This window comes from Alligator mississippiensis, chromosome 2, assembly GCF_030867095.1.
Source record: "Alligator mississippiensis isolate rAllMis1 chromosome 2, rAllMis1, whole genome shotgun sequence".
NCBI lineage: Eukaryota > Metazoa > Chordata > Crocodylia > Alligatoridae > Alligator > Alligator mississippiensis.
Genome location: NC_081825.1, coordinates 256246716 through 256260978, shown reverse-complemented (window position 1 = coordinate 256260978; position 14263 = coordinate 256246716). Strand labels below are relative to the sequence as shown.

General features: G+C 48.9%; 1 protein-coding gene and 1 long non-coding RNA gene across 3 annotated transcripts in view; one reads left to right on the top strand and one right to left on the bottom strand.

Annotated features, from left to right (window-relative positions):
• SNX6 (sorting nexin 6) overlaps nucleotides 1-12000 on the top strand; it is a 48005-nt gene extending 36005 nt beyond the window's left edge. Inside the window, exons 14-15 of the mRNA XM_059723046.1 lie at nucleotides 2833-2918; nucleotides 11265-12000. Coding sequence (XP_059579029.1) covers nucleotides 2833-2918; nucleotides 11265-11318 — 140 coding nt within the window. The 3' untranslated portion in view covers nucleotides 11319-12000. The remainder of the gene's footprint in view (nucleotides 1-2832; nucleotides 2919-11264) is intronic.
• LOC109283503 (uncharacterized) overlaps nucleotides 1-14238 on the bottom strand; it is a 44883-nt gene extending 30645 nt beyond the window's left edge. The window contains exons 1-2 of one of the 2 annotated variants that reach the window (XR_002090671.2): nucleotides 14049-14238; nucleotides 8467-8531 (exon numbers count right to left, since the gene is read on the bottom strand). This is a non-coding gene — a long non-coding RNA (uncharacterized LOC109283503). The remainder of the gene's footprint in view (nucleotides 1-8466; nucleotides 8532-14048) is intronic. The other variant, XR_002090670.2, reaches the window with a different exon arrangement.
• Nucleotides 14239-14263: the final 25 nt, after the last annotated feature.

Below are 14263 nucleotides of genomic sequence, written 5' to 3'. Positions count from 1 at the left end.
TCATTATCTGTAATCTGTTTTTTGCTTTCTTTCAAACAGGCCCTTGTTGATGTATAATACATATTTATTTGTGACTTCTTATCTTGGGTCATTCAGATTTCCTTCGAGATTAGTGGAGCCTTCTGATGCTAATATTACACTTAAGTGGCTGGATTTCCTGAAAGTAGAGATGCAAATTAGTCATTTCTTGTTTTGGTATACATGAGGGCTGTCCAACTTCCAAATACTATGTCATGCAAGTGGTACACTACAGTGCTGTGTGGCACACTATGCTGTTTCCCATGCACTGCTACACGTGGCCTCTTTTGGGCTGCGTGCCCCACCCCTCCACTGCACTATGCTCATGCACTGTGTCTCATCCCATGGTCTTCTGAGTTCCTTGTTCAGTTCCTTTGGCTGCTCTCTACTGCCCCATTTCCTGGGGAACAAACCAGAAGTTGAAAGGGTTGGAGGTAGCCCATAGGTGGAGGGAGAGAAACTTATTTGGGGGGACTGAGCACATGCATATGTGTGCACACCACCCCTGCTGCCCAGAGGGTAAGTCTGTGGGGGAAGGGCCATGGGGGGGCAGATTGAAGCTCCTGAGGTGAGGGAGGGAGTAGGGCAGGGGCAGGGGTGAATGGGGCCCCAGCCAGGCCAGGTGGTGGGACAGTTGAAGCCTGGGCGGCTCGTTGAGGGGTGCCGGGGGCCCAGGGGGCACATACGCCCCCCCGATCTGTGTGGGGCAGAGACAGCTGCCTCTGTGCCTGGGGCTCTGGGCCTTGCTGCCAGTGCAGCTGCCTTGGGAGAGGCACGATGCCATGTGTGTCCCGCTGCCACTGGGCTGTGCTGCGCCCCCTGACCGCCTGGCAGCGGGAAGCACTTGGCGTTGTGCAGCTCCCCAGGCAGCTGCACCAGCAGCAGGGCCCAGAGTACCAGCATGCAGCAGCAGCTGCCTCCACCCTGTGCACAGATCAGGAAGCACGTGCCCCCCCGGGCCTCTGCCAGGGTGCACACAGTGGCAGGACCCCCCCCGCACCCTTGGATGAACCGCCCGGGCTTTGATTATCCCACCATCTGGCCCAGCTGGGGCCCCATTCACCCCATCCCCTGCTTCTGCCCTACTCCTTCCCTCAATGTGGGGGCCTTGATCTGCCCCTTCCCCTTCAGAGAATAGATTGATACTTGCCTGCTGTGCTGGGCAGCCAGTCATACACATGCCAGGCTGCAATCCTGGTTGTGTGTGCGCCCTTCCCCACTCCTGCTGCAGCCACCTGAAACCTGCGGCTGGGCTGCCCCATGGCCCTACCCACTGCCCTGTGTCTGGGGAGCTGAGCCCTGTTAGCCCCAGCCTTCTGTTGCCCCTGGGGGATCCTGGAGACTCCCAGAAGGGCAGCAGCAGTTGGAGTGGTGGGGGCAACAGCCTCCAGACTAGGAGTCTGGGGGATACAGCTTAACTCCCTTCAGGGGCTGCACACGTCTCTTGGGCTGTTAACTGATCAGCTCTGGACAACAGCATAACTGACTGCAAACAGTAATGCCAAACCTAAGCTCAAGTTCAGTTGAAGTGTCCCATACAAGCCCATCTGTCCTCTGTCTGGGACAGCAGCACCTTTTTGCAGGTGGCTCTGGGTCAAGTTAGATGAAACAGTGAAGAGAGGTTTTGTTGGAGTTCGGTCCAAACTGGAGCAACTTTGGGGGATAGAAGGAGCTCCTCCAAAGAAGAGGGTCTATTCAGTGGATCCCTCCTGAGAGTCTGTTCCCCTTCACGGTTAGGATGGGTCTAGAAAAATGGTTTTCTCCCCCAACATTTGCATCCCTTATCCTAACTTAGTCCCTGGTCAGCACCTTGGATACCTGGCAACACCAGTAGCTAGATTTCTTTGGCCTTGTACATTTGCCAAAGTCGATTCTTTGCAGAAAGCTGTGGATGAGAGCTCCTGAAGTATTCAAGCAATAGTTCTGTCTTTTTAAGCCTCACCTGCTCTTACTGGCTTTGATCCCATGTCTGCCAAGGGATTCTTCATATTTGGAGTCTCTGGACAGAAAGTAGTGGGGATGGGAGAAGATGGAATTCACTCTTTAAACATTTAGGGCATTTTTACATGTATTCCTGATGCAACACCAGGCACTTTTAATTAGCAAGACGTGCTAATTAATAGTGCCTGTGTCATGTATCAGTAGTGTAGCGTGTCCCCATGCTGAGAAAATGGTGGCAGGGCATTTTGAATTAAAGCACGTTGAACATGTTTTATTTCAGGGCTCAATGCCACCATTTTCTCAGCTCGGAGACACGCAGCAGCACTGATACACAACGTGCAAGGCTGCCAGAGCATGTAATTTGTGTGTTCCAGCAGACTTAATTAATCAAGTCTGCTCTGATGTGCTGAATTTCCAGCATGTTGGAGCAGGCTCCCTGCACATGTGTAAGTACCCTTAGTGCCTAAACTACTGCTTCTCTTTGAAAAAGCTTTGCATATATAAAAGCTGCTGTTAGGAGAAGATGGCCCAGTTGCACTTTAAGGCCTTGTCTAAACTGTAGTTAGCAGATAGGCTAATTGGCCCAGACGTTCAGCCATGCAGTGAGCCTACCCAGAGTGCTGCACAGATGCAGCTAAATGCTAGCTAGTTTAGAATGCAGCCTGCTGTGAACAGTGCAGCATGTGCTACTGCCAGTGCAGTAAGTTTACCTTGTAGACATGGCCTAAAGTGTCTTTTTATTTTAACAGTGCATCAGTAGCTCTGTGCCCAGGTTGTGGGATCAGATTTAAGCTTGATATTTATGTCTTAAGTAGAACTTAAATAACATCATTGCACTTAATTTATTGGGGTTCAAACTTCTGTTTTCTACAGAACTTATAGACTTTAAAACAAGAAGAGTTGCAGCATTCAGGAAAAATCTGGTGGAACTGGCAGAACTGGAACTGAAGCACGCTAAGGTAATTGGAATCTATTTTTGCTTCCATTTAAGACAGTTGTTTGGTCTTGTATACCTGGATATCTAAAAAAGGGCCAAATGTACTTTATGATGTGTATTCCTCCAAAGAGTGTGGAGGAACATATCATTTGAAAGGTGGACTTCTTTAGGACGTTGTAAGAATTTAAGAATGCAGGCAGAAACTTTCACTGGGACTTGTGCACTTCACGTGCTTTTAGACCAAGAGTGTCAAAGATGAAGCCTGTGGGTGGATCTGGCCCATGGAACCCGCTTATGTAGCTTCTGGTGCTGCCCCTGGGTTGACCTACACATGCATGCTGAACTGGTCTCGCTCCGCATGCAGGGCCTGGGACTGTGCTGCATGTGGTGCCTGCTCTGGCTGCTTCCAGGATGAGGAGCGCAGGCACTGGATCCAGCATGGGAGGGGGGGTAGGGGGTGGTTATCTGCATGCTGGAGCCAGTCCCCGCTCTGGCCAGTCTGGGATGGTGCTGCATGCAATGCATGCTCTAGACTGGTTGGAACAGGTGCTGAGTGCAGCTTGCATTGTGGACCAGCCAGAATGAGTGCTGCGTATGTTGTGTCTGGCATGCTGGGAGGCTGTAGTCTGTGTGCTCAATCCAGCTCATGCCACTCATCTGGCCCACAAGGCTAGATCAGCTCAACATCCCTTGTCTAGAGTTTTGCTTGTTCTATTTCATATTTTACCCTTATTATTGGGCTGTCTGCCTAGTTTGAGAGCCTCTCCATCAGTACTGAATGTTATCTTGACAACAGCACTTTATCCCTTTGAGTCACTCGCTTAAAACACTAAATAGGAAACTAAAGTTGCAGGTAATTTTTTCACTGAACTAAAAGGTTTAAAGCAGGCAAATTACTATTCCCAAAAGGATTTAAATATACGATGGCTAAATACTACAGTGCATTTGGGCAACCTTTCTCTTGGGCCATAGGAAGGTAATAATTTGCCTTTTCTCTTGTAAGGGATTTTTCAAAATAGCAATGTTGAAGTACCTTTTTCCTACAGAATTCAGATTAAGCATTATCACTTCCTGTATACGTTTGCATAAACCCAAATTTTTTAGGAATGTATTTTGAGTATTTGAGGCTGAATGAAACTAGGTATCTGCAATCTAAGAAAGGTGTGCGTGTAATGTGTGTGGCAACTTTTGTTTAAATTGGACTGGCCACTTCAGTTTGATGTAAGACAGTTTGGTTTGCATGTATATTTAAAGCTATGCTATGGGATGTAATACCTTTTCTTGAAGCGTAACGTTCAACTCTCTCTCTTATCTACCCTTCCTCATCCAGCTGAAAATAAAGTAGGGAATTCAACATATTTTTACTCAAGATAGGTATTTTGTGGTGGAAGTACTAGAATGAGTGGGGCTTTTCACTTGGTATTTTAAAAGGCTAAATGCACAAGTCACCTAGATCGATCCATAAGAACTATTATTTTACTAGTTCTAGAGAAGCACAATCTTAGTGTCCTTATTTTGTTTAGTTTGCTATTTAGATGGTGTTTGGAAATTGAGGTAAACATTGAACTTTTTAATGTGCTAGAAAGCAGGGAAATTGAGCATACAGATAGTTTTCAAGTACTTATTTTTGGCTTTATTTCTTACATTCTCAGAATTTGTTGTGTCCTGAGTAGAGTTATAAGATTTTCTAATCCCTTTCTGGAGCTGAGTTTCTGTAATGGAAAAAAAACTAGGCAGGAGGGGCAGGTGCCAGGGGGTGTAGGCATTTGGGGGGGGGCCAGGGATAGAGGTCAGGGTGCTTGACCCCCTCCCATCTTCATGCCTCTTCCCCTTCTGCCTGCCCCCACTGCAGCAGTTGGGGAGACAAATTCAAGATGACCCCCAATAATTAGGTTCTATACATGGAAAATTATAATAAATTTATAAGTTTCTTATTTATAGAATCTAATTTATTAAGGGGGGTTTCTTAAATTCAGAGTTGTCTGGGATTCAGGTAAATAAAGTATTTTAAACTGAACAAATTCCTTTCAATTCTGAGTTTCTATCAAATAAGTGGGAAAGTGTGTCCAGTGTACAGCCATCTTATGGGAAAGTTGCATAGAAACCTATTTAATTATAGTTTCATAGTTGGTAGGGTTGGAAAGGACCTGAGCAGATCATCAAGTCCGACCCCCTGCCATGGCAGGCAAGAGTACTGGGGTCAAACAACCCTGGTGAGATGTTTATCCAGCCTCCTCTTAAAGACCCCCAGGGTAGGAGCCAGCACCACTTCTGTTGGAAGTTGGTTCCAGATCCTAGCTGCCCTGACAGTGAAGTAGCGAATCCTGATGTCTAGCCTGAATCTACCCTGTGCCAGCTTGTTATTTCTTGCAATTTCTGGCAGTGCTCGGGGGAACAGGCACTCCCCCAATGCCTGCTGGTCCCCTTGACTAGTTTGTAAACGGCCGCTAGATCCCCCCTCAGCCTTTTCTTGTGGAGGCTGAACAGGTTCAGGTCCCGTAGCCTCTCCTCGTAGGGCCTGCCCTGCTGATCCCTGATCATGCAGGTGGTTCTCCTCTGGACCCTCTCCATGTTGTTCATATCCTTCCTGAAGTGCGGCACCCAGAACTGGATGCAGTACTCCAGCTGCGGCCTGACCAGTGTCGCATAGAGGGGGAGGATCACCTCCTTGGACCTGCTCGAGATGCATCTGTGGATGCATGACAAGGTGTGGTTGGCCTTCCTGACTGTGTCCTCACACTGCTGGCCCATGTTCATTTTGGCATCAATAACGACCCCCAGATCCTTTTCTGCCTCTGCACTGATGAGAAGGGAGTTCCCCAGCCTGTAGGTATGCTGCTGGTTCTTCCACCCCAGGTGCAGCACCCTGTACTTCTCAGTGTTGAAACCCATCCTGGTCTCATCCACCCACCCCTGTAACCTGTGTAGGTCCGATTGCAGCCTATTCCTCCCTTCTAGCATGTCCACTTCTCCCCGCATCTTAGCGTCATCTGTGAATTTGAACAGGGTGCTTTTTGCCCCCCCTGTCCAAGTCGCTGATGAAGATGTTGAATGGTGCAGGCTCGAGGACTGAGCCCTGGGGAACCCCACTGCCCACATCCCCCCAGGTCAAAAATGACCTGTCCACCACCACTCTCTGGGTATGGCCCTCCAGCCAACTAGTGACCCATCTGACTGTGTAGGTGTTGATGCCACAGTCTCCTAGTTTTTTTAATGAGAATGGGGTGAGAGACCGTGTCAAAGGCCTTCCTAAAGTCCAGAAAGACTACGTCCACTGCTACCCTTGCATCTAAGGATTTGGTGACCTGGTCATAGAAGGCCACCAGGTTGGTTTGACAGGACCTGCCTCTAATGAACCCATGTTGGTTGCCCCTAAGCATAATCTCCCCTGCTGGCCCCTCGCGGACATGCGCCAGGATAATTTTCTCAAAAAGCTTACCCAGGATCGAGGTAAGACTAACTGACCTATAGTTTCCTGGGTCTTCCTTCCTCCCTTTTTTGAAAATGGGAACCACATTGGCCCTTTTCCAGTCCTCTGGCACCACACCAGAGCACTATGAGTGCTCATAAAGCCGTGCCAGGGGTCCCGCAATTACTTCTGCTAATTCCCTCAGCGTTCTGGGGTGGAGGTCGTCAGGACCTGCTGATTTAAATGCGTCCTCCAGACATCCCCTTACTAGATCCTCACTGACCCTAGGCCTGGGTGCGCCTCCCCTGGGGCCTGAGGGAGTCCCGCTGCAGGGGGTGACCTGCTCAGAAAAACGGAGGCAAAGAAATTGTTAAATAGTTCTTGTTATCACAGAACTAAAATAGTTTTGAGTGCTGTTGAGTAAGGATGTAGTCCTGACATGGGCAAGGACTCAGCAACCCATGACAGAACAGAATGCTTATCTGATAAATAAAATTAGATCCTGACGTGTTTGTGAAGTGGAACAAGAGACAATTTTGAGAGACGACCTGCAATAAAAAATGTTACCTTCCTTTGAAGAGATGGAGGTAACAGGATGTGTTACTCCTCTGCCACCCAGTAGTTGAGAAACTACATCTCAGTCCCTAGAAGTTCCTGAACAGTCTGCTGTTAACTTGGTGGTGAGGAATATTGGTTGAGGAAAACAATCTTACAAACAAGTTGCAGTGAACATAAGCGAACCAGTTCATGTATGGCTTGTTTTAGGACCCTAAGACTGGGCAGTTAAGTGTTTGGATAATTATTTTAGATATATGAGGCACTTTAAAAAGCCTATCCAAGGCTGTAAGTAGGTTTGATACAGTAAATACAGAATTTGAACTAGAACCAAGTAGTGGCTTCCCCAAAACCAGAAATTAACAGCTAAGTCCCAAGAATTACTTTCCCACAAATAGTGGCTGTTCTGCTCCTGCCTCCCTAGATTTCTTGGAAAAACAGTCTTGATTGCCTAGCAGGCCAACAGATTTTTACTATTTTGGTGGTGAAGGAGGAAGGGGGGAGGAGGAGAAGGGAGACAAACTTTCTAAAGTCAAGGGGGCCTCACCACTGGTTGCTCCTTGCTTTAAAGAGGTCTCAAACTAGAGCACTGATACTAGACATAGCTATAATAATTGTTCATGGGGAAAGATGACATTGTGTCAGTACAGAATAAGCAAGTATTTTACTAACTAAAAGAATGGATGGGTGTAAGGACAGACAGAGCTGGTGATGGAGTCTTAACTGAGAACGGTGCTCCAGTTTTTTTCCAAAGCAGGGCAAAGAAGATCAAAGAGAGTTAGGGGTCATTTGTGAGAGTTGTTGTTTTGTGAAGTCTTTTGAACTTAATTTAACTGCATTGTTTGGAAAGAGGATTTACAAGGAAATCCAGGAACTTTAGTGAATAGTAGGGTGTGGAGAAGCACTAGATTTTAATTAAGTCAGAAGCTTTGTTTTTGCATTAAATGTTGTTCACAGCTGTTAAGTAACACAGTACTCTCTAATGCTGAACCTCGCTCTGAGTAAAAGTAGTATATGCAGTTATGATTGGTATGGTAAGAACTATAAAAACTCAGTTTAAATGCTTCACAGATTATGCTGATTGCTCACTGGGGCTAGGAAACAATTCCTCATATAGTGTATTTGGGCTTTCTGAGGGTTGTATCTACATTTTATATAGGAGTAAATGGAACATTAGGCTGTTAACACTCATTTCAACAATTCCTATTTTTCCTTCCTGTTAGAGAATATGCTGTATGCAATTATTTGCATTTCTAAAACAGCCAGAGAATTGAAAGAGACACAACAAGAAATGTAGATGTGGACAGCAGTTTATAAAGTGCTTAACTTCCTTTAAATTCTGAAAAGGGCAGCTTAGGTATCTATGGTCAACTGTCTTTTTTTCTCTCTCAATACTATAGTTGTAAATAAAATCTTGCTCCAACTGCCAGCTCCTTTAACTCAGCCTGGGATCTGAAAATCATGCCGTGCATTTAGGTTTGTCCATTGCTAGAAACACAAAGTTTGCATGTCAAATTTTGATTTTTTGTTTTGTTTACAGATACTGCAAAACAGTATCTGTAACAGTATTCATACAAACAAACAAACAGATCTGTGCTGTTCTTACATTTTTCAAATGGGGGTCATCCTTTCAATTAGTGGATTAGGCACCTGATTGTTTTTTCTCAATTTCTGAAAGGAAAAATATAGAAATATCCAACATCATTTGATATATTACATGAAATACTGTTGCTTTGTGAAGAAAAATCTGAGGACAGTTAGTAGTACTACCTTCACTGTAGAGCAGGGAGTATCTGTGAGGATATATTCCATGGGTATCTTGGAGTCTGTGTGAGATTTTAATTCTAACAGGATTAAACAGAGCCTCTGAAAATATTGTTTTATATCAAGAACAGACTTCTGGGAAGGAGGTGAGAGGTAGAAGAACATCTAATTTAAAATAACTAACTCTGAAAGTGCGTGCGTGCGTGCATCCCAGAGGTCTGGGTTCTGAGCACCCGGCAGGGGTCAGGGGCCATTCTAGGTTCAGGCCACCAGGCAGGGACAATCTGGGCCCCAGCCAGGCTGCAGCCTCCCCTCCCCAGTGCTGGGGGCTGCTCCATGCTGCTGGGCACCCCAGGCTGAGCTGGACACCAGGCTTGGGGGAAGTGGGAGGGGGGGGCAGGGTTAGGATCTGCTCTGGGTCTCTGCCACCATTTGGCAGCTCAGTGGGTCTGGGCACCACAAGAGAGTTGATGGAGAGAGAGAGAGAAAGCAGGAACATAGGGATGGTGAGAGGTGGAGATGGACAGAGATAGACAGCTAGATGATAGGTTTATGGCTAGAGGGATAGTGATACCTAGGGAGAGAGAGAGAGAGATGATGGATGGGTGGGTAGACAGGGTTATACTGTTGGTGTGTGGAGAGGAGTAAGGGATGGATGAATAGACAGGGATTATGGAGATGGATGGCTGGATGGACAGATGAATGGGTGGATGGGGTTATGGAAACGGACAGATAGCTGACTGGTTCATTGGCTAGATGGACAGATAACTAGATATATGGATAGATGAATAGAAATATCTATGTAGGTAGACAGAGATCGAGAGATGGATAGACAGACAAGAGATGGATAGAGATAGACAGATGGTCTGGATCATTGGATGGATGGACGGACTGGTTTGAGGGAGGGATGGATGGAGATGGACAGATAGGTAGATGATAGATGTATGGATAGAGATATCTAGGGAGATAGATGGATAAACAGGGATATAGGTACTTAGAGACACAGAGAGAGATGGATATAGAGATGAGTAGATAGAGATATCTAGATAGAGAGAGAGGGCAAGAGACAGAGAGATAGATAGAGATAAAGATGGATAGAGAGGGACAGATGCATATAGATAAATGATACATGGAGAGATGAAAAGAAATATCAGGGTAGAGACAGAGGTAGAGATAGATGGATAGAGAGGGAGAAGAGTAGAGAGGTAGCTGGAGAGACAGATAGATGGACAGATGAAGACAGAGATAGATAGGTATCTAGGCAGATAGACAGATGGATGGCCAGAGATAAACGTAGACAGAGGGACAGAGGTGACGGCCGCTGTGTACAAAACCTCCCGCTGTGGCTGCAGAGCCGTGCTCGGAGCTGTGCGGCCGGCGGCAGTGGCGCAGTGTGGGATGGTAGTGGGGATGGCTTCCTGCCACCTGGCCACCACCATGTTGCTGCTGCCGCTCAGCGACCGGCCATACAGCTCTGGGCATGGCTCCATGGCGGCAGCAGGAGGTTTTGTAGGCAGCGGCCATCACGGGCCTCCAGGTAAGCAGCAGCGCCACGTGCAAGCCCACGTCCCTATCTGTCACCGTGGCTGCAGAGCTGGTCATGGAGCTGTGATCCGGCTGCATGCCAGCCTCCCTCTCCCCCTCCCCTGGGCAGGCGGTATGTGTGCAGCACGCACATTGGCGGGCATCACCACACTGCGCCCTGCATTGCTTGCCCGCAAAACCCCCTGCATAGGGGCTCCCCTGCTCTCACCTCCTGGCTCTGCTCCCAGCTAGGGTGTGCCGCCTGGGGCCAGCAACACCCGCCATTCCCTCAGCCCCCAACCACCTTCCCCAGCCCTGCCTCACAGCCCCAAAGCCCCACTTACCTCTAGGATCCAGGGGCAAAGGGCATGGCTCCGCAGTGGCAGTGCTTGCCTGTATAGTCCCCCCACCCTGCATGCAGCTGCCACCACCCTGCACCGACAGAGCCGTGCAGCCAGTTGTGGGGCATGCTCTTGCATGCAAGCCCCGTTTCACCCCCCGGCCGGGTGGCACGTATGTGGCCCGCACATGGTGGTTGCCACTGGTGTGCCCTGTGCCCCTTGCCCACAAAGCCGTGCAGGTGGCCGTGGGATGGTAGTGCAGGGTACAGAGGCAGATTTGCAGTGGCAGCCTCCATGTGCAAACCTCCTGTCAGGCTGGCTGGCATGTGTGGGGCCCACAGAGTAGCACCCCTGCCCTCACCCCCTGGCCCTGCTCCTGGGAGTGGGCACAGGAGTACACTCACCCGCTTCTTGATTTACCCCCCAGCACCTTCCCTTTCTCCCGCCCTGCCTCTTCCCCCCCCACACACTTACCTGCTGGGGTGGGTGTCAGTGTCTGCATGTCTATGGGTCTGGGGGGCTGTTGCGAGGGACATCAGGAGGGCTGTTGAGACTGTGGGGGGAGTGCGGAGCACCAGCAGCGCTGGGGGTGGGCCTTTTAATTTTTATCATGGATTTTGGGTTTTTAATCAGAGAATTTGCAATCTTTAATCAGAGAAAACCAGGATCACTGCTTATAAGTGACAAATTGCAACTGTATTTAAACACTTTTTTTTTTTTTTTTTTTTACCAGAGTAAAACTTGGAAATTATCACAGTTTTCTTTATTTCTACAGGGAAACTTACAGCTGCTGCAGAGCTGCTTGGCAGTGTTAAATGGAGATACATAAATAATTATCTATCCCTCCTCTAACAAGGGCTGCCCTCCTGGATTTTGTTTTCATGACTTCAAATAGGTATTTACAACTCACTGGAGAAATCAATTGACCAAGTGCACATAAACAAGCTCCTCTTCTTTAAAAACAAAACAAAAAAAAAGTAAAAGAAAACAATTGAAGCCACCTGAAAGCAGTTCCAGACTATATGAAGCAACAGCATACTTATTATACGCGCATATTCGCACATACGTTTATTTAATCATTGTATGCTTTCATTGTTCAAAAACCAAATGTTCTGTTTTTTGTGAAAGTAGCCAATATAATTATGTTCATGTTATGAATAGTATTATGGTATGGCTGCCAATCTTATTTACCTTTGTAAGTAACTTCTAAAGTTGTCCATTTGAATTACACTGCTCAGATGGATTAAATATTGCCATTAGATGTTTGAATATTCTTACTATAAAACATTGTATACATTGTCTTAGTTTTTCCATGTACTGATATCAAGTCTCTTACAACCTAATTTTTTTTCAATTAACCATTTCCTAGAGATTTTGGAGGAAACTTTATGTAATCTTTATAACTATGATCTAAAAAGAAAAGCAAATGCATTAGTATGTTTGCCTTAACTTGTAGACTAATCCCAATTATTGTAAAATAAACTGTGAAATCCATGATTTTTCTAAAATTACGCAGAGATTGTATCATCTGTAATAGTTTTAATAGTATTCCTAATAAGTCTGGTTATTTTGATCAACACTTTTGCTACTTATTCTCTAAACCAGGCTTGTCCAACATGCGGCCCGTGGGCCACCATGCAGCCCTCCAAGCATGTTTTCTGAGGCTCGAGGTCCCTTGCTCGGGACAGGCAGGTGGTAGAGAGGAGGGGAGCTGCTCACCCCCATGGGCCAGGGCTGTGTGACCTCCCATGTCACATGAGTGGGTCCTGCCACCGCCCCGAGGGCTGCTTAGCATGGGGCTGCCCTGGCTGTGCCTGATGAGACAAGCTGGTGGGGACAGCACCCACTTTTACTTGTCTCCAGCTTGGCTCCTTTCCCCCAGTGACCTGCCCACCTCCCGGGACCTGCTGGGCTTGGCAGCTGTAGGGCGGGGTGGGAACGGGGTGCAGCACCTGGCGCAGGCAGTCAGCAGGGCAGCCCCGGGGGGGGGCCTCAGCAGGCGGGGTCCTGGCGTGACCTCTGCGGGGCGAGGTGGTGGGAGCCAGTGTCCACTGGGCCCTGCGCTCCAGGCTCACAGCGCTGAGGCTGTCGGGGCTGTGTGCATGGGTGGCTAGGCACCATGGTGAGCGGATCCATGCAGGCAAGGGGCTGCGGTGCAGTTGCCGCCTTGCTCCGGCCCCCCTCAGGTAGTGCCAGCTCATGGGGCTGCACTGCTCAGGGGCGGCCTTGGGGGGAAGGGGGGATTGTTGCTCCCTGCGGCTGGGCCGGGCACTGCTCTCCAGCCGCTGCAGCTGCCTGCACCCTCCCAGGGGCCATTTGCCTTCGCCGCAGGGAAGCGTAGAGGAGCGGAGCAGGCCATTTCCCCGAGGCCTTCCCCTGCCAGGATCTGCCCTGGGCAGACCAGGCCTGAGCCCCTGCCAGGCTGGGAACCAGCTTCACTCCCGCAGTTCCGCTGTCCCCTGTCTAATGCGTTGGCTGGGCCCCAGCCTCGTCTGCCCGAGCGCTGCCAAGACTTTGGGCAGCGGTGTTGCTGGTGTGGGCAAGGCCTGGAGAAGCAGTGGCATAGGCGCCCCCTTGGCCTGCGTGAGAGCACCGGCTACATTGGCTTGGTCACATATTTTAACACGGATGTCCAATATCTTTTGGGACTGCCTTCAAATGGTGGTGGTAGTAGGCAGAAGGGGGGCCCCAGCTGTTGGGATGGCTGGTCCAGGACATCATTTGCTGTAGTTTGTCACTAGCTGAGCACAGGTCAGGGGTTATGCCAGCTTTGCCTTATTTCAGGCTTGTCCAACGTACAGCCTTTGGGATGATAAAATACGAACATGGCTCTCCGGCCCACTGGGTGATAAAAAGTTCATGATCCGGCCCCACATTCAAAAAGGTTGGACACCCCTGCTCTAAACGAACAAGGGCAGTGGATTGGACCGGTCATTGTCCCTAGATTCATACCATGCCACTTCTCACCTAAATTTTGACATGCCTTGGTTTTTTTGCCTTTTTGTTGGAAGTGGATTTACCTAGCCTGCTTGTAGTCAAATACTGTTTTTTTTTGCATGTGGTTGTCTTTCCACAAGAAAGGAATGTTTAATTCCAGATTCTAGTGGGAAGGAGAAGACAAGTGGCAGAAAAGAGGCATCTCCTCTTGGTCACAGGCAAGATGCTCTGCCTTCCCACCCCCTCCTAAAAAAAAACCCCAGTGAAGGGGTGACAAGGAAGGATTTCTCTGCTCCAGATTTGTAAATGACAATTCAGAGTTCAGTTAAGACGTGTATCCTGTGCATCCTTTTGTTGATGGGATGTTTTGTGCGTCTCATTTGAACTCCAAGTCTTTTTTTTGCCCTGCACTTCTGCTCAGCTAGGGCCTGAACCCTTGGGCCGAGCTGTCCGCTGTGTCTGCTCCATGAATCACCCCGGCCAGGGCCGCCGTGCGGACCACTGCCTACCGCCTCCCCTGCGGAGCCGGCCGGGAGCAAGGAAGGAGGCCAGCGGGTTCAGAAGAGAGGAGACTCCCCTGGGCCGGAGGGCCGCTCGCGCACCCCGTTTGAACGTCACTGACCTCAAATGTGGGCGAAGGGGGAGGGAAACGGGGCAGCTCTACGACTTCCTGCTGCACCTGTGATGTTCACGGTGATGGCTGACGTCACAGGTGGGCGCCGGCGGGGGGGGCGGGTCGCACCTCGCAGCTGCGCTGCCACCAAGGGGGCCAGCTGCCTCTGCGCCCGACCCCGCTTCCGCAGCGCCGGCTTCCTCCCGCCAAGCACCGCGCGCCGA